The 25868-nt window shown below is 40.0% G+C and overlaps 1 protein-coding gene across 1 annotated transcript in view; it reads right to left on the bottom strand.

Annotated features, from left to right (window-relative positions):
- nfatc3a (nuclear factor of activated T cells 3a) overlaps positions 1-25868 on the bottom strand; it is a 181336-nt gene that overhangs the window by 55169 nt on the left and 100299 nt on the right. Inside the window, exons 7-8 of the mRNA XM_072547413.1 lie at positions 11003-11058; positions 9713-9839 (exon numbers count right to left, since the gene is read on the bottom strand). Coding sequence (XP_072403514.1) covers positions 9713-9839; positions 11003-11058 — 183 coding nt within the window. The remainder of the gene's footprint in view (positions 1-9712; positions 9840-11002; positions 11059-25868) is intronic.

Below are 25868 nucleotides of genomic sequence, written 5' to 3'. Positions count from 1 at the left end.
CAACACCCCACCCGTCCTAATATACCTTACTATGTGCTGCTGTTCTTTGCATTAGCAGACTTAGCTTTGCTCACCACTGCTCAATCCCTACTCCTTACATTTTTGAATATTCCAACATTGCTCAATTTGATTAACTATATTAAGATTAGAGCAGTGCTGGAAAAGCAGAGCAGGTCAGGCAGCATCCGAGGAACAGGAAAAGAGATGTTTCGGGCAAGAGCTCTTCATCAGCCCTTCATTCCTGATGAAGGGCTCCTGCCCGAAACATCTATTTTCCTGTTCCTCAGACACTGCCTGACCTGCTGTGCTTTTCCAGCACTACTCTAATCTTGACTCTTGTCTCCAGCATCTGCGATCCTCACTTTCGCCTATATTAAGATTAGTACTAGTTATCTTACTCTTCAGAAGTGCCATCATTGTCTAATGAGAAGAGCAAACTTTTAGAAAGGAACAGCGAGGCATCAAAACAATCAAGGAATTCTTATAACAACAAAGCCCAAACTGCATTACAAAATCCAATTATTTTCGATTCTATAAATTTTGATTTCTTCCCTTCCCCCCACCCCCAGAGAAGCTTTCCTACTTAAATGCAAATCCTCTGCCACTGATATTCTGGATAGGTTTTGCTGTGCTATTTATCTAAGAGATCTCACATTGCGAAAGTTTTGGGAAGCTATTTTAAATAAATGTAAGAGGATATTCATGGTGAAATTTTTTTTATATAAAATTGAAAACAGCTCCAAATATTGCTTAATTGATAAATTCAAGTTAACAAAACATTTTGTTTGAAACTCATTGTGTCCCAAATTAGCTATTTACAGTTAATGCAATGGTGGGAGTGCTATAAATGGATTCAGTATCTTTGCATGCAAACAGAAGAAAAACTGACAGTTGATCAGAATCTTTGCTTCTGAATGCTTTCCACCAAATCAACACCAGTAAGAATGAATACCTTCATTAGAGCAAGGGAAACACTTGACAGGAAATATACAGCATCTTTCACAAATGATTAAAAGTCTAACAGCTTTTCTCATCTCTGATCGTGATCTCACTGTTCACCCCATGCTTGCCATCTGTCAATCATATTTCTACAGTCCAAAAGTATGGCTTCATCTTACAAATCTATTATCAATAAAAGAGTGAGAATAAGACAACGTTTTAAAAGATCCCAGCTACTTACTTGAAAGATAGCTTAACAACTTCATGAAAACTATTCACATACTTGGTTTAGCCAAAATTGGGGGTAGGGGGCATTAAATCACACCAACGAATGTAAAATCCAACATTTATCAATGTCTTTTCACACTGTTAAATTGTCAAGGATAAAAAATACAATGTGGTCAGCTGGACGTTTAAATATGTGAAAGAAAAGTTTGGGAGAAGATTTGTAGCTCGGGTGCTCGTTGTTGTGGTTCTGTTCGCCGAGCTGGGAATTTGTCTTGCAAACGTTTCATCCCCTGTCTAGGTGACATCCTCAGTGCTTGGGAGCCTCCTGTGACGCGCTTCTGTGCTACGACAAGCAACATGAATTCGACTGCGACAACACTACCATTATAGGGCAAGCCAAACAGAGAACAGCCAGGGAATTCCTAGAGGCATGGCACTCATCCACAGACTCTATCAACAAACACATTGACCTGGACCCAATATACCGGCCACTACAGCGGAGGAGAGGGTGGGGGGGGGGGGGGGGGGGGGGGGGGGGGGGGAAGAGAGGAGGAGGAGGAGGAGAGCGAGGCGGGGAGAGGAGAGGAGAGCGGGGGGGGAAAGAGGAGAGGAACAAGAAAATCATTAGAAGGAGGACCCTTTATGGACCAGAAAGGTAATCCGAGTTGACCCAGTGGAGGTGGGCACAATCCTTATCTGGGTTAAATGTTTATCAGGGAGGCAAGGCAAGAGATATCAGAGGTCATGGATGTAATTTTCAACTCTGTCCATAGACAAGGTGCCAGAAGATGGAGAAATGTTAATGTTGTCCCATCATTAGAAAAGGAAGATTGGAGTAGGCTAGAAAATTATAGGCCAGTCAGCCTAACCTTGATAGTGGACAAAACATTAGAAAAAATTCTGAGGGACACTGTATATATTTGGAGAGACAGATTTATCAGGGATAGTTCAACATTGATTTGTTACAGGAAGGTCACGTTTGACAACCAGGATCACATATGTTGAGGTGGTAACCAGGAATGTTGATAAGGGTAATGCAATTGATGTGGTCTATATGGACCTGAGCAAGACATATCATCTGGTCCCTCATGGCATGCTGACCAATAAAGTAAGAACCCATGGTATCCACAGCAAAGTAGAATGCTGAATGTAAAATTGACTGACAGGCAGGAACAGAGGATGATGGTAGAGGAATGCTTCTGTGACTGGAAGTCTGACTCCAGTAAGCTTTCACAGAGACTGGTGTTAGGGCCCTTGCTGTTTTTGGTGAATGAAGATAAGAGGTAGTAGACTGAGAGAAGAAGGGAGGAGAAACCCACTCAGAGAGTGGTTGAGTCAGAAACTGTCATTCCATTTAAACAGTCTGTAAATGTCCACTTGTGTTGTCATAGCCTCTAGGACTATGTGCCAAAAGTTGGAAAATGTGATGAGTGTAGTTTTGTTGATCAGTATCAATGTAATGGGCAGAAAGATTTCCTTCTGTGCTGTAAACGTCTGAGTTTATGAAAGCTTGTGCAATGTGTTTGCTGTAACTGGCACATGGCATCGAGTGCAAAGCATCCAAGATGTATCCGAACAGAGCATGCAAATATAACTTCTTAATCAATGAGCTTGAAAATTTGTTCATGAGCAGTACAGAGCTTGTGTGAGGAAATGCTGGTTAGAAAAGAGAATTCAATGTCACATCAAATACAGAAAGCAAAATAAAAAGGGAATGTAAAGACTGGATGAAGAAAGATTAGAAAAGAAAAACAGTAAAGATCATGTGATGTTTAAAATAATTTCCAAAACTAAATAAAATCTAAATGCTTTTAAAAACAAACTTCAAAAGCAATTACTTAAATGGGTATTTAAGACTGAAACAGACAAACCCCAAATTTATTAGTATACCTTACATCTATGATGTCAATACAGGAATTACACACTGTTCAATGCAATTCAATGGAAAGTCAGATGGTGATGCTGTAAAGCCTCTAGATTTAAGTTTAACTATGTATATTAATTACAAAGCATGAGTCAGGAGACTAATGGAATACTGTATTCTCCATGTGCCTGGATGAATGTGGTCCAATGCTTGAACAGCTTAACATTTTGGGCAAAGCAACCGGTTTGGCTGACACCCCATAAACCATGTCAAACATTCAGTCTTCACTATCAATGAAAAGTGTAGCATTGTGTACCACCTGCAAGATGCAGCAATTCAAGATTACACCATCAACAGCACCCCTTCTGAACCTATGATCTCTTAACACTTGGAAGAACAAGGAGCACCATCACCTGAAAGTTCCCTCCAAGCCAGATATCAACTAAACCAACACTCCTTCACCTCGCTGGACACAAATCTGAGAACAACATTTCTAACAGCACTGTGTACTTACCTACACCACGTGAACTGCAACAGTTCAATAAAGCTGCTCACCAACGGCAAGGTGGCAATGGCAGCTCCTGGTTGTGGTAGTCCTAGAGCTGGGGATTCCTGGTTATTGGCAAGGTGGCGGCAGCAGCAGAACTGGGGCTCATGGTTGCAGGGCGACCATCAGCAGCTTGTTGGCAAAATGGGCCCAGCTACTAAGAGGTGGCACCTGAAGAGTTGGAACTCTGACATGGGTGGGTCTGGTGTAGGTGGCAGAGGAGTGGCAGCATGGGTGCTGTTGGTCAGCCAGCTCAGGGTTTAGGACTCGTGACAGAGGTGGTAGAATGAAGACGTGTTCTCTGTCAGCTATATCTTTTTATTCTTAAAATATTCAAAATGGCACTGGATTGTGGCAACAGTTGAAGCTTTTCACTGTACTTTACTGTCTTATTCATTACAGACAAGTGACAATAAATCATCATTTACATTGTCCAGGGCAAACTGGGATGGGCAATAAATGCTGGCTCGGTCAGCAATGCTCACATTCCACGAAAGGAAAAAAAAACTGTGCCTTCCTCAAGCTTGTCTGTTTTGCACACAAATCTGCAGTTAATGCCTTTAATGTTATTTTTACAGTAAATTCTAGCCTAACCTATTGAAAAGTGTAACTACATTTACCAGTATAAGCAAAAACCATAATATCATAAGTCAATCATTGTTAAACATATTCTCCTATGGTCCTTTTTTTTTCGTTTGAAAGTAGCAGCAATTGCCACTACAAATGTCAAAACTCAAAGGACTGCTGCCAAACAAAATAGTGTACCTGCCAGCACAAACAAAAAAATTAAGATTCTGAACCATGGAACAGAAAGAAAAATAAAATACTGGAAATCACTGGGAGCCCTAATTTCAGAATTCACTGTCCTAAGACATTTCACTTTTTTTTTTAAGGTGTGTCATGATTCCATTGGTTTTTCCCTCAGCTCTATCATTCTTCTCTTTTTATTAAATTTGACAGGCAGTTTTGCCAACAGCTGCAATGTATCATAGATGAATATAGTTTTCTTCAGAGAATTATGACTGTGAAAAACACCCAAATTATTCCAATTTCCAAACAATGAACTGTTGTGAGGGTTAATCAATATTTGGTACAACCCAGCGTTTTAACCTGCTTCTTTTGCAACACTATTAAAAAAAACTTTTAACTTGACAATCATGCAAACAAGATTAGAGTGGTGCTGGACACCTACTCGCAGAACACTTTACAGAACATCTCCGGGACACCCGCACCAATCAACCCCACCGCCCCGTGGCCCAACATTTCAACTCCCCCTCCCACTCTGCCGAGGACATACAGGACCTTGGCCTCCTCCATCACCACTCCCTCACCACCCGATGCCTGGAGTAAGAACGCCTCATCTTCTGCCTCGGGTCCCTTCAACCCCATGGCATCAATGTGGAATTTATCAGTTTCCTCATTTTCCCTCCCACCACCTTACCCCAGTTCCAACCTTCCAGCTCAGCACTGTCCTCATGACCTGCCCCATCTGTCAATCTTCCTTCCCACCTGTCTGCTCCACCCTCCCCTCTGACCTATCACCTTTACCTCCACTTCCATCCACCTATTGCACTCTCAGCTACCTTCTCCCCAGCCCCACACTCCCATTTATCTCTCCACCCGCGAGGCTTCCGGCCTCATTCCTGATTAATGGTTTTTGCACGAAATATCAATTTTTCTGCTCCTCAGATGCTGCCTGACCTGGAGTGCTTTTCCAGCACCACTCTAATCTTGGCTCTGATCTCCAGCATCTGCAGTACCCATTTTTGCCTAATCATGCAAACAAGTGTAGGACACTGGGATCTTCAAGCCAGCTCCATCACTCATTAAGACCATGGTTGTTCTGATTTTAACCTCAAGTTCACATTCCTGCATATCCCTGATAATCTTTCATCGCTCTGGTAATCAAGTAATCAAACCTTCACAAATTTTGCAATCAAGTATCTATTTATCGCTGCCTTAAAAGTATTTAAAGATTCTTCTTTTTGAGGAAGCGAATTCCAAAGACTCTCAAACAGTCTGAAACTGGCCCAGTGGACCGAAGTTGTGGAGCTGATTTTTGCACTGAATGAGAACTATCAGCAGTATTGATCAGATGGTGTCAGGAAGATCAGATTGTTGTAGTAGCAGCAGCTGCAGTATTGTACAATCCCAGGTTGTCATCACAGATATTCCACCACCATCTTAACTGTTCTGTATGGCCATTTGGGAGAAGACTTCAAGTGCACTCCGCTTTCTTCAAATATCGATAGATAAGAACCCTCAATTGGGAGAAGCAAATGATGCTCTCCTTTCCCAGCTTTCTGCATTTCAGCAATTTCAAAATGTTTCAATTTTTGCTCCCCTAAACCATTCCTGCACTTGGCACTCTTCCAAGTGTAGTACAGTAATAGCTAAGGCAGCACGGAGAAACTGAGGCAAAGAAAATTATGTTTAAATCAGGGTAGTTGTTATAGCTAAACATTTTCAATGTAGGGACACATGGCAATCAGTACGGTATATTTCACTCCTCTTCAGAAAAAGCCCTATACCCCATACCAAAATGTTTTTTGTTGCCTCTTTATTCAGGGCATTACTGTAGCTGAAATTTTAACTAAACTAATTGATACAAGAGGTCATGACAATCATTTGGTGTATCACATGCTACAAAAACATGCTGCGCACATACATTTTGCTCAGACGTTTGAGTATAGGAGCTGGGATATTATGTTGAGGTTGTACAAGGCATTGGTGAGGCCTCTTCTGGACTACTGTGTACAGTTCTGGTCTCCTTGCAATAGGAAGGATATTATTAAATTGGAGAGAGGTCAGAAAAGATATACTAGGATGCTGCCAGTAATGGAAGGTTTGAGTTACAATGATAGGCTGGAACTTTTTTCACTACAGCGTAGGAGGTTGAGGGATGATCTTATAAAGGTTTATAAAATCATGAGGGCATAGATAAGAATAGTATGGGTCTTGTATCTTGGGTGGGGAGTTCAAAACTAGGGGGAATATTTTTAAGGTGAGAGGAAAAAGATTTAAAAAGGACATGATGGGCAACTTTTTTTTTTACATAGAGAGTGGGCTATATGTGGAATGAACTGCCAGAGAAAGATATTTAAAAAGATACAACATTTAAAAAGATATTTGGATATGTGCACGAATAGGAAAGGTTTAAGAGGGTTATGGGTCAAATACAGGCAAGAGGGACTAGATTGCTTTGGGAACACATTGGACCATAGGGTCTGTTTCCATGCTGTATGACTCCATACTTGTCCATTTAAAGTAGACACACACACTCTATTTACGGCTGATGACCCTAAGTTCTACATTCTCCCACACAAGAAACATCCTTTCAACATCCATCTAGTCAAGTCCAGTCAGAATCTTATATTTCAAATGAGTCACCCCTGACTCTTCTAAACACTAAATGATTTTGGATTAGTGGTGCTGGAAGAGCTGAAATTCCTGATGAAGGGCTTTTGCCCAAAACGTCGATTTTGCTGCTCCACGGATGCTGCCTGAACTGCTGTGCTCTTCCAGCACCACTAATCCAGAATCTGGTTTCCAGCATCTGCAGTCATTTTTTTTACCTAAACACTAAATGAGACAGGCCTAGCCTGTCTAGGCTTTCCTCATAAGGCAATCTGCTCATTCCAGGTATTAGTTTAATAAACATTCTCTGAACTGCTTCCAATTCATTAACATCCTGAAATATAGTGATCAATACTGTACACAGTTTTCCAGACATCGTGTTCCTAACACCCCCTTTTATCAGAAGCATAACCTTCCTACTCCTGCAATTCCCTTTGCAAGAAGCCGTAACATTCTATAATCTTTCCTGATTACATGCTGTACTTGCATGCTAAACTTCTTTTGATTCATGCACTGAGATACCCAAATCTCTCTGCATCTCAGAGTTCTGCAATTTCTCACCATTTAGATAATGCACTTTTTAAAATTCTTTCTGCCAAAATGGCCAATTTCACATTTTTCCACATTATAATCCACTTGCCAGATCTTTGGTAACTCACGTAACCTATCAATTTGTAGGCACCTTATGACTTACTCACAACGCACTTTCTACCCATCTTTGCGCCATCAGCAAATTTAGCTACCACATCTTCATCCAAATAATTTATGTAAATTGGAAAGATTTGGGGCCTCCCCACCATACTCTGTGGCATACCATTCATGACATTTTGCCAGCTTGAAAACCACCTTTCTTCCTATTTTCTGCTTCCTGCTGGCCAACCAATTTTTTATTCATATGAATACATTACCCCAAATACCATGATCGTTCAGGGCATAGACTCAAACAGCATGGAAACAGATCCTTCAGTCCAACCAGTCCATGCCGACCATAATCCCAAACCAAACTAGTCCCACCTGCCTGCACTTGACCCATATTGTTACAAAGATTTCTTATTGATGTAAGTATCTAAATGTTTTTTTAGACACTATAACTGTACTCCCATCCACCACTTCCTTCGGAAGTTCATTCCACACATGAACCACACTATTTTAAAAAAAGGCCTTTTTAAAAAATCTCTCTTCTCGTATTAGGAATATGTCCCCTAACCTTGAAATCACCCTAAGGAAAAGACACTTGACATTCATCTTACCAATATCCCTTATGACTAAATAAGGCCACCCCTCAACCTCCTATGCTCCTGTAAGAAAAAGCCCAGTCTATCCAGCCCTCCTTAAAATTCAAACTCTCCATTCTCAGCAACATCTTGGTAAATCTCTTCTGAACCCTCTCCACCTTAATAATACCCTTCCGTCAACATGGCAACCAGAACTGGATACACTCCCTCAGAAGAGGTCTCACTAATATCTTGTACAATCTCAACATAACATCCCAACTCCTATAGTCAAAAGGTCTGAGCAATGAAGGCAAGCATGTTAAACACCTTCTTAACCACCCTATCTACATGTGAAGCAGACTTCAAAAAATTATGTACCCGAACCTCTAGGTTCTTCTGTTCTACAATACCACCCAAGGCCCTACTTTTAAATGTATAAGCCCTGCCCTTGTTTGTTTTATCAAAATGCAGTACCTCACATTTATCCAAACTAAACTCCATCTGCCACTCTTTTTCCCCATTGATCCAATCGATCAATATCTCTTTGTTATCTTACCTTTTTCGCTGTCCACTCTACCACCAAATCTGGTGTCATCTGTAAACTTATTAACCATGCCTTCTATATTCTCACCTAAATCTTTATATAAATGACAAACAAAAGTGAACCTAGTACCGATCCTGTGGAACACAGTTGGTCACAGACCTCCAGTCAGAAAAGCAACCCTCCACCATCACGCTCTGTGTCATGCCATTAAGCCAGTCTTACATCCAACTGGCAAGCTCACCCTGAATCCCATTTGATCTAACTTTACTAGTTAGTTTACCTTGTCAAAGGCTTTATTAAAGTCCAATATTTAAACACATCAACTATCTCACTAACCACCTCTTTTAAGACCCAAGGACGAAGTCCATCAGGGATTTAGGATATCTAGTTGAAGCAGACAAGTTGGACCGAAGGGTTCGGTTCCGTGCTGTATAACTCTATGGCTCTATGACCTGTTGACCTGTTAACTTGCAATTCCAACAATTTATTCCATACTATTTTCCTGGTGATTGTAATTTTCTTCAGTTGCTCCTTTTCTTTCGATTTCTGATTTACAACTATTTCTGGGATGTTATTAATATCTTCTCTGGTGAAGACTGACAAAATCTCTGTTCAATTCATCTGCCATCTTTTTAACTTTATAATTCCCCAGACTTTTTTCTATCTGCTTTTATATCTTTGGCTAATTTTCTCTTATACTCTTAATTTTTCCTCCTTTTTAATCTTGCAATAATTCTTTGTTACCGTTTTTACATTCTGTCCAATTTTCTGACCTGCCATCTATCTTTGCACAATCGTCTCTTTTCTTGAGTTTAATATAATACTTAAACATTTTGTTAAATATGTATCGTGGGTCCATTCCTTAGAATTTTACTTATTTCAAGTCAACATACAGCTTTGAAACGGCAATACAATGAAAAGCAAGTGTTTTTTTTAAGAAATATGCAATTTTATTGAAGAGAAAATATAACTTGCCCTTTTTTGGTAGTCAAAATAGAACAAACAATGAAATTATTTACCTGGCATGTAAGTAAAGCGCTGGGACTGACTTCTTTTTCTCTTGCCATTGCAAACATAAAACTGAACTTGAACTGCAGACGTAACATTTTTGTTATGGTATGGAGGGACTTCAACAACAAGATTAACCTGAAACAAGATAACTTCAAAATTAAATTCATGCACTGTTTGCTTTCTACTGTTTAAAGTTTGAAAATGTAAATATTGATGATCATCATCAAGGTGGCTTTTGAATTTCATTTGGCAGTACCAATAATAAAACTGCAATTTCAGTTCCTGGTATCTTCCACATTTCACTTCACTCCTCAATAAAATGAAGAATGGACTTGAGATACTGGGAAGATCAAAAATGAGCTTTTGGGTTAAAAATGATAAAGTGTAAATGGTATAAATTTTAAAATATAATTAGACTCCAAAGATTAGGTTTCAAAATACTCAAACAAAATTTTCCAATCAGAAAATAACTGATTACTGATGTTATGATCAAATTAGGTTGAGCTCAACACACACAGCAACATTATCATTGGCACAAGATTACAATTTCAAGCCCGATTGACTTTTTTGAAGACTTTAGCCTATTTTGATGCAGGAGGTAAAATAAAATCTTATTGCAAAATAAAACCTCTGATCAAGGAGTAATGTGTGGATGTGTAAAGTCTCCAATGCCACTTAAAGCAATTAAAGTACTTGGCACATAATTAAAGAAGAATTTTTCAAGATGAATTTTATTCTACTTAAACCTATTGAAAGGACAGACAACCGTGAAATGGCATTTCATTTCCTTTGTCTTAAAAAAATAGAATTACAGATTGTTTTGCTATAGCGTGACACTTGTATTTGTCTGCAACCTTGTGTTATGAAAAACTGCCCTATGGAAAACCACTGTAGAAGATCGTGCTATAGAAGACCACATTATGGAAAATCCAATATGCCCGTTCAGCAGAAAGTTCTTATCATGCAAACAATGTCCATAATTCATCAATCGCATTATAGCCAATTTGCGCTTCCGAAATAAGTCTTATAGAAGAACTACCTGTACAAGAAAAGTCTTGCATGCAATCAAATAAAATTTTCATTGTTCAAGTCAACATGGATAATAGGGAAAATATGTGACGACTGCTTTCCATCTTCATAATTCAGGCAGTTCAACATTATTTGGAAGAAATTCTGAAAAGGTTACTTATGACTTTTTTTAAACATTCATCGAAACAATGATAAGTAATCACTCCAAATATATATGGCAGTCTATATCTAACCATAGTGAATAACATCAAAAAGAAAAAAAAACTTACCCCTTGTGACTTCTCCCTGATAATTTTTCCTTCTACCTCCCATTGAGGGCGCCCATCTGTGAAACACATCAGAATAATCAGAGAACTTACTTTGCTACGATTCCACTGCATATTCCAAAATTGGCTCTGTTTAGAGGCCAGTAACGTTTTGATTAAAGGCACCTACAGTTGAAAACAGTTACTTACTAACAGAACAAAATCATAAGATTGTACATTTTAAACACTTTAAGCTATACAAAAGTCGGCAATCACCACATGGGTCATCAGTAGACAATGGAACAATCCCTGGTTACTGCACTGGTTATTAACTTAAATTATTTATTTAAGTCCACAAGTACAGTTTGAAAACCAAAACCTTCCAAATTCAGAACTATGAACCCTCAACTGAGATAGGTTGGTTCACAATTACTGACTCACGTTAGTAATGCAGATGGTAATTAACATGGATAGAAGCTTGGGATTTCAGCCAGTGCCTGCAGAATTGACCATGGCATCAAAACTGGAGTAATCTGGTTTGTACAAATCAATACCACACAAAGTTAGAATGAAATCACAATAGTTTACATAATTCATAATTTGGAGATGCCAGTGTTGGACTGGGGTGTACAAAGTTAAAAATCACACAACACCAGGTTATAGTCCAACAGGTTTAATTGGAAGCACACTAGCTTTCGGAGCGCCGCTCCTTCATCAGGTGATTGTGGAGGGCTCGATCGTAACACAGAATTTATAGCAAAAATTTGCAGTGTGATGTAACTGAAATTATACATTGAAAAACTGATTGTCTGTTAAGCCTTTCATCTGTTAGAATACAGTGATAGTTTCACTTCTTTCACGTGTAAATCACAAAACCCTTTGTTTTAAAGTTGCATTCTCTGGTTAGCTGTTAACAATGGTGATAGCTAGACAATATGTTGAAGGTGTTAGCCCCCTGTGTTCTGTCTGTGACCTGATGTTTAGATTGATTCTAATCTAAAAAGTGAGATAACAAGAGTTTTACATAAATGCACGCAGTTTTTGAGCAAAGTGCAATGTAACTCTGCAAGTACACATTCACCACACAAAGTATATGTGTGCATGTGGGTCTTTGTCTGTCTGTGGGCGTGTCTGTCTGTCTGTGGGCGTGTCTGTCTGGGTGTGCGTGTGCGTTGCAATGGTGATCACCTGTAATGTGACATGAACCCAAGGTCCTGGTTGAGGCCCTCCCTATGGGTACCGAACTTAGCTATCAGCCTCTGCTCGGCCACTTTCCTCTGCTGTCTGTCCCGAAGTCCACCTTGGAGGATGGTCACCCGAAGGGCCAAGGCTGAATGTCCTGGACCACTGAAGTGTTCCCCAACTGGGAGGGAACCCTCCTGTCTGTTGATTGTTGTGTGGTGCCCATTCATACGTTGTCGTAGCCTTTGCTCGGTTTCCCCAATGTACCATGCCTCCGGGCATCCATGCCTGCAACGTATAAGATAGACAACGTTGGCTGAGTCAAAGGAGTACCTGTCATGTACAAGGTGGGAGGTGTTCCCACGCGTAATAGTGGTATCTATGTCCCCAATCTGACACATCTTGCAGTGTCCACCGTAACAGGGTTGTATGGAGTTGTCCTGAGAGCCGGGCAGTTTGCTACGAACAATGATCTGTTTGAGGTTTGGCGGTAGTGGAGGTGTGGGGAAGGTCTTGGTGAGGTGCTCATCCTCATTGATGATGTGTTGCAGGTCACGAAGAACATGGCGTAGTTTTTCAGCTCCTGGGAAATACTGAACAACGAAGGGTACCCTGTCAGTTGCAGCATGTGTCTGTCTCCTGAGGAGGTCATTACGGTTCCTTGCTGTGGCACGTCAGAACTGGCGGTCGATGAGTTGAGCATCGTACCCAGTTCTTGTGAGGGCATCCTTGAATACTTCCAGGTGTCCGTCACGTTCCTCCTCATCTGAGCAGATCCGGTGTATGCGTAGGGCTTGTCCATAGGGAATGGCTGTTTTAATACGTTTTGGGTGGAAGCTGGAGAAGTGTAACATTGAGAGGTTGTCTGTGGGTTTGCGGTAGAGTGTGGTGCTGAGGTGCCCGTCCTTGATGGAGACGCACGTGTCCAAGAATGAGACAGACAGTAGAGTAGTCCATGGTGAGTTTGATGGTGGGATGAAACTTGTTGATGTCACTGTGTAGTTTTATCAGTGACTCCTCGCCATGGGTCCAGAGGAAGAAAATGTCATCAGTGTACCTGGTGTACAATGTCGGTTGGAGAGCCTGCATAGAGAAGAAATCTTGTTCGAACCAGTGCATAAAAATGTTGGCATATCGGGGTGCAAATTTGGTCCCCATGGCTGTTCTGTGTGTCTGGATGAAGAATTGGTTGTCAAAGGTGAAGACATTATGATCGAGGATAAAGCGGATGAGTTGTAGGATGGTGTTTGGAGACTGGCAGTTGTTGGTGTTGAGTACTGAGGCTGTTGCCATGATGCCATCCTTGTGGGGGATGCTGGTGTAGAGTGCGGAAACGTTCATTGTGACGAGGAATGTTCCCAGTTCGACTGGTCTGTGGGTGCTGAGTTTCTGTAAGAAATCCGTAGTGTTGCGACAGAAGCTGGAGGAGACCCCCTGTACAATAGGTTTCAAGATGCCTTCCACATAGCCTCCACAGATTCTCACACAGGGTCCCATTGCCTGACACGATGGGACGTCCCAGTGTGTTGGCTTTGTGTACCCGGAGGCATGGTACATTGGGGAAACCGAGCAAAGGCTACGACAACGGATGAATGGTCACCGCACAACAATCAACAGACAGGAGGGTTCCCTCCCCGTTGGGGAACACTTCAGTGGTCCAGGATATTCAGCCTTGGACCTTCAGGTGACCATCCTCCAAGGTGGACTTCGGGACAGGCTGCAGAGGAAAGTGGCCGAGCAGAGGCTGATAGCTAAGTTCGGTACCCATAGGGAGGGCCACAACCGGGACCTTGGGTTCATGTCACATTGCACTACACACACACTCACATACACACAGACACAGGTACACACAGAACACGCACACAGACACCCACACACTCCCACACATGCACCCTCTCACAGACTTATACATTCTGTACTCACTACACACACAAACTCTGTACTCACTACACACACAAACTCTGTACTCACTACACACACAAACTCTGTACTCACTACACACACAAACTCTGTACTCACTACACACACAAACTCTGTACTCACTACACACACAAACTCTGTACTCACTACACACACAAACTCTGTACTCACTACACACACAAACTCTGTACTCACTACACACACAAACTCTGTACTCACTACACACACAAACTCTGTACTCACTACACACACAAACTCTGTACTCACTACACACACAAACTCTGTACTCACTACACACACAAACTCTGTACTCACTACACACACAAACTCTGTACTCACTACACACACAAACTCTGTACTCACTACACACACAAACTCTGTACTCACTACACACACAAACTCTGTACTCACTACACACACAAACTCTGTACTCACTACACACACAAACTCTGTACTCACTACACACACAAACTCTGTACTCACTACACACACAAACTCTGTACTCACTACACACACAAACTCTGTACTCACTACACACACAAACTCTGTACTCACTACACACACAAACTCTGTACTCACTACACACACAAACTCTGTACTCACTACACACACAAACTCTGTACTCACTACACACACAAACTCTGTACTCACTACACACACAAACTCTGTACTCACTACACACACAAACTCTGTACTCACTACACACACAAACTCTGTACTCACTACACACACAAACTCTGTACTCACTACACACACACACACACACACACACAGAATGCGCACACAGACTCCCACACATGCACCCTCTCACAGACTTATACATTCTGTACTCACCACACACACACACACACACACACACACACACACACACACACACAAACACACACAAACAGACAAAGACCCACCTGCACACATATATTTTGTGCGGTGAATTTGTACTTGCAGAGTTACATTGCACTTTGCTCAAAAACTGCACACATTCATGCAGAACTCAAAGCTCAAAAACTGCATGAATTTATGTAAAACTCTGTTATCTCACTTTTTAGATTAGAATCAATCTAAACATCAGGTCATAGACAGAGAACACAGGGGGCTAACAACTTCAACATATTGTCCAACTATCACCATTGTTAACAGCTAACCCGAGAATGCAACTTTAAAACAAAGGGTTTTGTGATTTACACATGAAAGAAGTGAAACTATCACTCTATTCTAACAGATGAAAGGCTTGACAGACAATCAATTTTTCAATGTATAATTTCAGTTACATCACACTGCAAATTTTTGCTATAAATGTTGTATTACGATCGAGCCCTCCAAAATCACCTGATGAAGGAGCGTCACTCCGAAAGCTAGTGTGCTTCCAATTAAACCTGTTGGACTATAACCTGGTGTAGTGTGATTTTTAACATAATTCATAATGTTTTCTACACAAACCCTTTCAAACAAAACACCATTTTCTTTATTATCATTTGTGTTGCTTTTAAAGTACAATCTACATATAGCATTTCATTTGTATTTACAATACACTGGTTTTGCCAGCTTAGGAATGTTAATAATACATCAAATTCATTATTTTGGGGGCTGAAGTAACTGCAAATTTGAATAGAGGGTAACATGAACATTTCAGCCAGTATCTGCAGAACAGAAAAAAAACAAAAAAAAAACTACGATGAGTCTTCAGCTTAGAGTTACACAATGCTTTAGAGCTAGCAAAGTTCATTGACCATGAGTATTAAAAAGTACTTCATAATATTGTTCCATGGAGATATTCACTGAATTTTACCTCAATGAGTGATAGCAGGTGAAATTTGAAAAATGCTCCCAGTAATAAAGACATTAATTTTGAAAAGGGTTGTTTATGATAATTCCCTCAAAGGAGAGATCCCCATGTAGTTTCTTAATATGTATCACTAAATCTGGAACGGATTGCTAGTCCCAGTAATGGTCATCATTTTGGCATAAGCCCTTCATCAGGAAAAACCAAAACATAGACTTTCCTGCTCCTTCGATGCTGCCTGACCTGCTGTGCTTTTCCAGCGCCACACTTTTCAAATCTGATCTCCAGCATCTTTAATCCTCACTTTGTCCAGTAATGATCATGACAAGTTACTAATTATTGCAAAAACTCAACTGGTTCAGAAATGCCATTTAGTAAGGAAATCTATCATCCTTAACTGGGCCTGGCTGATATACGAGTTTAGACCCAAAGCAATGTGATTGATTCTAAACGGCCTCCTAAATTGATTTATCAAGCCACTCAGTTGTAGCAGGTAAGGATGGACAACAAATGCTGGCGTTGTCAATGATGCCCGCATCCGATGGCAGATCACTAAAAAAGTCAAAATCCAAATGAAAATAAACAAAGTTCAATATTTTGTTTGTTGTTCATCCCACTGTTTCTTGGAATACATACCAGGAGGTGGAAAATGCTCTATTTAGATTTCATTTCACAGACACTAAGACTTCAGTTTCTAGATAAATCATATAAGAAATAAAAACACATCTAAAATACTAATTTTTCATATTTGTCAGAAACAAGTGAATGCAAGGACGGAAGCCCTTTACTTTACAAGATAATGAAACCCCTGCAACTATAGATTTCCATTGAGAAAATCCCTAGCAGTCATATCATAGTATTAGGGTATTGAATCACCCTAAACTGATGTCTAATCCTTACGTTGATCACACCGAAGAACTTACAGAAATCATGCCTTAATTTGCCTTATACGTGGGTTCTTTGTCATGTTATAACGGTATAATATGTATTAAATATTGCAGATTTACCTTTTTCACACCTTTTATTATCTTGGTCCAGGTTCCTCCAGTCTTTTTGGCATGAGTCAGTATTCTGATACTCAGGATCAACACAATTGTTCTCTGAACTGTTTTCATAGTTTAAATGACTCTCTTGTGTTTTGATTAATCAAATTTTACAAGGAGTGCGGTCTGATATAGCACAATTTGAATATGGTTTTTTCCAATGTTTTAGTTGTACAGTTCATAATTTATTTTGCTTTGTTGATTATTGCTCCAATGATTGAACATTGAGGCTTGAGCCTCCAAAAACTGTTTAACATCTTTTATTATAATGCTTAGCTATTTGAACATCAGTGTCTTACATCACTTACTTTCTTTATATGTAAACCACACATAGGTTGCAATCTCCTCTATCCTTGTCCATAAATTTCACTTGAAGTTTGTACCATTTTGTAGTTCCCAGCCCATCTCACCAAATTCGATGTCATTCCTAATCATCTGCACATTTAACCAACTGAATTTAGTCTATAAATCCTTCCTGTAGAAGCTGTAAGGCTTCACTTGAATTAAAAAGCTTTGAGTCCATATTACCCTTAAACCTCAGTTTTCTCTACGGTTCCACCATTGTCTATTCTTCATCCAATTTCATGCTGTATATATACGCTCCATTGCTAGAAACAGTTGATATAAATTTATTCACTAACTAGAACTATGATTATGCATTATTTCAAACACATGCTAATTGTCTTTCCTATATTTTGCAGCTAAATAGTCTTTTCTATAAACAGGCATTGGTTGAAAATTCCAAAATTTCTGATATTCCCAGTAAATTGAATAGCTGATGTACCACTATTATTCAAGAATGATGGGAGACGGAAAGCAGGAAAATATAAGCCAGTTAGCCTAACTTTGGTCAAGGGGAAATTGCTAGAATCCATTTTAAGGAAGTTATAGCACTTATTTGGAAAATAACTATGTCATCAGGCAGTGTCAATATGGTTTTGTGAAAGGGGTCTCATGTTTAATTGGAGATGGTGAGGACTACAGATGCTGGAGCCAATAAGATGTGGAGCTGGTAAATGTACAGCAGGTCAAGCAGCATCAGATTAGAAGAGTCAACATTTCGGGCAGGACCCTTCATCAGTCTTGCCCAAAACACTGACTCTCCTGTTCTTCTGATCTTATGTTTAACTAACTTTTTAGATCTTTTTGAAGAAGTAACAAAGAAGGTAGTTAAAAGGAAGCCTGTGAATGTGGCATATTTTGATTTCCAAAGGGCATTTGAAAAGGTGCCTCAAAGGTTACATACAAAGTAAGCAATTGTGAAGTACGGGGTAATAGCACTGGTTAGCTAACAGGCAACAGAGAGCAGAGATGGATGGATCTTTTTTGGGTTGCCAAGCTGTAATGAATGGGGTGTTATATGGACCAGTGCTGGTGCCTAAACTATCTATAATCTATAGGAATTATGTGGATGTGGGGTTGAATTTATGATAAATAGACAAAGACTTTTCCTTGGGGTGGGCAAGTCCAGAGCTAGAGGGCAAAGGTTTAGGGTGAGAGGGTGGTAAATGTATGGAATGAGCTGCCAGAGGAAGTGGTGGAGGCCAGTACAATTGCAACATTTAAAAGGCTTTGGATGGGTATATGAATAGGAAGAGTTTGGAGGAATATGGGCTGGGTGCTGGTAGGTGGGACTAGATTGGATTGGGATATCTGGTCGGTTGGACCGAAGGGTCTGTTTCTGTGCTTTACATCTCTATTGCTGACAGACACAGAATATGAGTCAAGTTTTATTACTAAATTTTGGAAATAATTTTTGCTTAGGCAGGATGAAAATCTAAACTTTATGCACAATTGTTCTATAAAAGAAATGAACTTCTTGCCAAAATTGTCAATGTTTAAATCTTTAAAACCAACATCCCAATGTAACTGCACCAATATAATTAATGCAATTGTTATAATTAGTTAACTACATTAAATATTTTGGCAAAAAAACAAGTCTACAACAACTGCATGCACTTATTGTAATTGTTAATTCAGATGGCTACAGCAACATCATTGGCATGGGTTCAGTTCCCATAATGTATCAGATATTTCTTGAGATCTTCCTCTTCACCTTACCCCCATTGTGTTAAAATGGGAGAGATAAATGGTGATTTCTGATTAATAAGGGAATGACATTAGTAGAGGCAGACATACATTTAAACAGTATGTTTAAAGTAACAAAGTACCCCACGGAGCTTCAGAGGGGTGCAATAAAACAAATTTGACACTAAACTAAATAAAGAGATATTAGGGCAGATGATCAACAAGTTACAACAAGAGTTGGGTTTTAAGGAGGTTCTTAAAGAAAAACTGAAGGCATCTGTAACTCAGCACTAATTTCATTACTACTACACATACCACTTCAAATTAAGATTTTGAGAGAAAAAAAACTGAAACTAGAATTGAACATCAAATTATTCTCTGCTTGCTTGCTCTATTTTGTTGCTAGGAAATTCATATCGGTGTTATCTAAATTTTACAGATTTTCAAATTCATTTTCTTTCTAGATAAAGCAAATTGCATTCCTTGCTCTCAATTTTAGCCTCATTGGAATGTCTTCCAAACAACTGAATTTTTAGAATTAATTACATTTCACAAATTGTCAAAGCAGGATTTTCTTTTAAACTTCTGGTTCCTTCATTAATAGGACCTGACTGATTGCAGAGTCAAAAAGTGTGGTGCTGGAAAAGCACAGCTGATCAGGCAGCATCCGAGGAGCAGCAGAGTTGATGTTTTGAGCATAAGCTCTTCATCAGGAATGATCCCTGATGAGCAGCTTATGCTCAAAACGCCGACTCTCCTGCTCCTCGGACACTGCCCGACTGGCTGTGCTTTTCCAGCACCACACTTTTTGACTCTGATCTCCAACATCTGCAGCCCCCTCTTTCTCCCCTGACTGATTGCAGTTTGTATATCCAAGCACAGCGTTAGGGGATCTTATTAACATTCCATCTGACACATTTGCAAAAATAAAACCTTCAACAATACCATAATATAAAACACTTCCCATACATTACTCGGCTAATGATATTCAATTAATGACATTAGGCTACAAAGTGTTGATGGATGTAAAAAAATAGATTTTGCCTTTTCCTACCACTTGCAATTTAGTTGGCATTTTTAAGTTTTCAATTCAGAGACACAGGAAGTTTTATGATTGTGGTTGCATAGAGATAAATTTAGAACTTTAAGTCCTTTGATTTTTACCTTGATATAGGGAGACAAATCTGCCCACAGTAGCTGGAAATCTCACCACACAAGCACACGTGAAACTTTCAAACTCTAGATAAAGAGGGTTATGTGGGCAAATGTTCCACACCATATTGAATATTACATAACAAAGACATTGATATTCACAAAATTTGTTTTGTTAGTTCAAGTTGTGTGCAAATCACTTATGTGGTGGACTGCATTGGTGTTGGAAAAAATTGTGAAATGATGTGAATTCTACCATGTTGTACTTGCTAATTCATGAATAGCAACTTCAAAAAAATGATTTATTTTTCTGCAAGATTCTTCTGCCTCATTGGCACTTCAAAATATTTAACTGGCTTACATTTAGTTTATCTAATTGACAACACACAGATCAGAGATGATATGAGCCAGTTCTGAATTTCTGCATTGCAACTGAGTGATGCTTCGGAACTGTGATACCTAGTGACATGACACTTTTGAAGTGCACTGCAACAATTCTAAATATGTTAGTCTTGAAAGATGTGACATGAAGACTGTAGTTAACTGAAGTGCCTCCCAAAGTATCTAAATGGAATTCAGAAAGTGGAATTTTATAAAATGTATAAGCAACGTTGGCTATGGCGAGATTAGTAGCAGAGACGTGAGAATAGTTCAATGAGATCTTTCTCGATGTCAGGAACAAATGCTGCAGCCTTTATGCACTTGCCAAGATTCTTGATAAGCACTGATGAGTTGCCAATTAAGAAGGATAATAGCTTGTTAAATGCTTCATTAATATTCAGCTTCCTATCATGCCAAACATGCCAAAGAAGATATGCACTGAGATTCAGAAACAGAAATTGCTGGGAGAATTCAGCAGGTCTGACAGCATCTATGGAGTGAAAGCAGAGTTCACTGTTCAAGTCCAGTGACTCTTCTTCAGAACTGTTTTGATTCTGTTTTGTTTCTGATTTCCAGTATCTGCAGTTCTTTCACAGTTTTTGTTCAGCATCGAGAATTCATGAAAATCAAAGTGCGTATTTGGTGACTTCAGATTGCCACTCACTTGGAAGTACCTCTATATTGGACATCAGACACCAACATCTCAGGCTACATTCAAAGGAACTGGTCATGTGCACTCCATGCTCATAGACACTGGTATTCAATACATACCAGCTTCTAAGAAAGCTTGCGACATATCTCCCAAACTACTTATAGTACACTTCTGTACTTCAATGCTGCACTTTGGCCTGCACTGGCAATTATTATGATAATGCTGCTTCAAAGACATTGCATTCTCAGGTACACACACCTAGCTCATGGAGTTGACCAGGTTGCATCTCCAGGCCAAAGGCTCAGGCACAGGCTCTCATAGTGCTTGCTCACTCTGATCCAATGTGGATACTCACAGTATCCTTACCTGCTTTGTCTTTCAGCCAGAGATACCAGTAACATAGAAATACTGTTTTGCTGTGCCATCTAGCATAGGCACAAAGCCAGGCAGCTTGTCATAGTTATCAGCAATCCACACTCATAGGATACAGTCTTTTGGTCAGGTGTTCTGAACGCAGTAAGTCAGGGCCAGCTAACTATACCTGTCCAGGGTATTGTAAATGGTCAGTCAACTGCAGAGAGTTATCACAGTCAAGATGTTCACCACATAAGGGGTGAGGAAATGAATGTCAGACATTCAGATTGTCTAGACTTTTTCCGATCAAATATAAACTACTTTTCAACCACCTCTTTGGACAGGTTATGATACCGCTCCAGGGCAAGTGGGACTTGAATTCGAACCTTCTGTTCAGAGGTATCTTATTCCCATCTGCTGGGAATAAGTAATTTCAATTGGAGAACGATAAGTTTAATGGCTTGGTCAAAGGATGTTTGAAGATTTGATATTTCAGTAAATTCCCAGAAAGAGAACAAAAAAAATCAAACAACTGCCAGTGATCTTTCTCCCACATACATTCTAGATTCCTGAATGTGACAATCTCATATTATAATATAAAAGCAGTTAGGTATAAACAGCAAAGCCATCATTTCTTCCTTGATTTGTTTTTTAAAATATTCTCAACATATTCTAATATCTCAAAACCAAAGTCCAGAATATATTTATCTTTAATATTGTTCAGTTAGACAAGCTGCTTGTGAGCCATGTGCTTTAGGGAAGGAAATCTCCCATCTTTACCTGGTCTGGACTAAATGTGACTCCAGACTCTCAGCAATGCAGTTGATTATTAACTGCTGTCTGGCCAATTAGGAATGAGAGATAAATGGCGGTCTACCCTGGGATGCTCATATTCCATGAACAAATAAAACAAAATTGTTTATAATGTGTGAACAGAAGGAGCAAAACGAATATTCTGCTGCTAGGAATCCTGTAGCAAGTAACTCATCTCCTGACTCCCCAAAGCCTGTCCATCATCGACAAGCCACAAATCAGGCATTTGATGGAAAAATCCTCATTTACCTGGATGAGTACAACTCCAACAAAACTCAAGAAGCTTGACACCATCCAGAACAAAGCTGCCCACTTCAGTGGGACCACATCCACACCCTCCACCACTGACACACAGTAGCAGCAGTGTATAATATCTAAAAGGTGCACCGCAGAAATCAGAGATCTTGAGATGGCAGCTTCTAAGCCTACGATCACTTCCATCTAGAAGGTCAAGGGCAGCAGATACATGGAAACACGTGTTACCCTCCAAGCTACTTACCTTCCTTACTTGAAAATAAATCATTGTTCGCTCACTGTCACGGGTCAAATCCTGAATTCCTTTCCGGTGCATCTACCTACAGCACATGGACTGCAGTGGGACAAGGAGGCAGCTCACCCCCACTTTCTCAACAGCAACTAAGGACGGGCAATAAATGCTGTGCAGCCAGTGATATATGCTTCTCATAAGTAAATTAAAAGTAATTAAAAGGGTAAGTAAATTTTAGGAAAACAGAAATAGGTGAACGAGTAGCTCTTTCTAAATTATTCTGTTCAGATGTGTTATGATACACCAAGGGACAGATGGGATTTGAACCCAGGACTCTTGGTACAAAAAAGAAATGGACACAATGGAATAACCAAGTTACAGAAACATATCAGGCCTTAACTGTAAGATAACTTAACTAACCTTGTCTCGTTATATATTGATCTAAAACAGCCTGTTCACCAGTTAGTTCCTTAACATTGATTTGCAAGGCCATTAACCCAACATTGTTTCTCTACTCCCAATGCCATGACCTGCTGAGTACTTCCAACAGTTTCTGATTTTGTTTTAGACTTTCCCTATCTGCCGAATTTTATTTGTGTTCCAGTTATATCATTATTTCAACTAATTTTGCTTTATGCATTCAAAATTAAATTTTCATATTTTCCTATTTTTCCCTGATGACCTTGCTCACTATTACAATATCACCATTATTAAACTCACCTTTTTTCTGACATAATCTGCTTACTCCATCCAAATCACTGTTCTGCTCTATAGCCTCAACTGTGCTGTTCAGACTTGTAAAATAACTTTACCTGATCCTACAATCTCAATTTTTTAATAGTTTAAAGTCCTATCAATTGTTTTCATTGCTCAATTCATCAGAACCTTAACCGCAGCCCAACTTCAACACAGCCGAAATTAAATATTTCAAAATATTACTTCTGGGTTACTCTAATTTGTACACACTTACAAACACACATATACAGTCTGATTCAGTTCCTTGCCAATCTGCTCAATCTACAATCTCTGATCTGGAATTAAGAGGATTACAGTCGTATCAAGCTAACAAATAAGGCTGGAGAGATATGAATGAGATGACCAGCAAGGAAGCTACTACTCTGAGTGGCAGTTTCGATAAATAATCAAAATATGGCTCTAATGTGTAACCAATGAAAAATGTTCCAAAGACATTACTTTTACAAAAATACTTTATGTCATAGAATTCATCCATTAAAAGGATTACTCTAGTTACTGAGAAATACTACACTGTAGGTCGGCCATTTGACTGTTCTGCCTAGTTAAAATCTCTTTCCACTTGCCTAGACGTGAGAGGTGGGCAAGTAGGGAATATTCCATCATACTCCCGATTTGCACCTTGTAATGGGAAACAGGACTACAGACACTGGAGAGTCAAAGTCGATAAAGTGTGGCACTGGAAAAGGCACAGCAGGTCAGGCAGCATCTGAAAAGCTATTTAGTCGGCATTTCGGGCATAAACCATCAACGGGAGAGGAGTTACTCGCCTCAAAATCTCTAGCTTTGCACTTGATCTCAGTCAGTTTTTATATACCTGGTCTAGGTCAGTCTTTGGTCAATGGTAACCCCTGGACGTTGACCGTGAGGGTTTCAATTATGGTACCCTCACTGAATAAGACCATAAGACATAGGAGTGGAAGTAAGGCCATTCGGCCCATCGAGTCCACTCCGCCATTTAATCATGGCTGATGGGCATTTCAACTCCACTTACCCGCATTCTCCCTGAAGCCCTTAATTCCTTGTGACATCAAGAATTCATCAATCTCTGCCTTGAAGACATTTAGCGTCCCAGCCTCCACTGCACTCCGCGGCAATGAATTCCACAGGCCCACTACTCTCTGGCTGAAGAAATGTCTCCGCATTTCTGTTCTGAATTGACCCCCTCTAGTTTTAAGGCTGTGCCCATGGGTCCTAGTCTCCCCGCCTAACGGAAACAATTTCTTAGCGTCCACCCTTTCCAAGCCATGTATTATCTTGTAAGTTTCTATTAGATCTCCCTTAACCTTCTAAACTCCAATGAGTACAATCCCAGGATCCTCAGCCATTCCTCGTATGTTAGACCTACCATTCCAGGGATCGTCCATGTGAATCTCCGCTGGACACGATCCAGTTACAGTATGTCCCTCCTGAGGTGTGGGGACCAAAACTGGACACAGTACTCCAAATGGGGCCTAACCAGAGCTTTATAAAGTCTCAGTAGCACATCGCTGCTTTTATATTACAACCCTCTTGAGATAAATGACAACATTGCATTCGCTTTCTTAATCACAGATTCAACCTGCATGTTTACCTTTAGAGAATCCTTGACTAGCACTCCCAGATCCCTTTGTACTTTGGCTTTATGAATTTTCTCACCGTTTAGAAAGTAGTTCATGCTTGTATTCTTTTTTTCCCCAAAGTGCAAGACCTCGCATTTGCTCACATTGAACTTCATCAGCCATTTCCTGGACCACTCTCCCAAACTGTCGAGATCCTTCTGCAGCCTCCCCACTTCCTCAGTACTACCTGCCTGTCCACCTAACTTCGTATCATCGGCAAACTTCGCTAGAATGCCCCCAGTCCCTTCATGCAGATCATTAATATATAACGTGAACAGCTGCGGCCCCAACACTGAACCCTGTGGGACACCGCTCGTCACCGGCTGCCATTCTGAAAAAGAACCTCTTATCCCAACTCTCTGCCTTCTGTCAGACAGCCAATCCTCAATCCATACCAGTAGCTCACCTCAAACACCATGGGCCCTCACCTTACTCAGCAGCCTCCCGTATGGCACCTTATCAAAGGCCTTTTGGAAGTCTAGATAGACCACATCCACTGGGTTTCCCTGGTCTAACCTACTTGTCACCTCTTCAAAGAATTCTAACAGGTTTGTCAGGCATGACCTCCCCTTACTAAATCCATGTTGACTTGTTCTAATCCAACCCTGCTCTTCCAAGAATTTAGAAACCTCACCCTTAACGATGGATTCTAGAATTTTACCAATAACCGAGGTTAGGCTAATTGGCCTATAATTTTCCATCTTTTGTCTTGATCAAATGTCATTGGATTGAATTTTCATTTCT

This window comes from Chiloscyllium punctatum, chromosome 26 (genome assembly GCF_047496795.1).
Source record: "Chiloscyllium punctatum isolate Juve2018m chromosome 26, sChiPun1.3, whole genome shotgun sequence".
Taxonomy (NCBI): domain Eukaryota; kingdom Metazoa; phylum Chordata; class Chondrichthyes; order Orectolobiformes; family Hemiscylliidae; genus Chiloscyllium; species Chiloscyllium punctatum.
The sequence above is the reverse complement of the archived record's forward strand: the minus strand, read 5'-3'. Positions and strand labels throughout refer to the sequence as shown.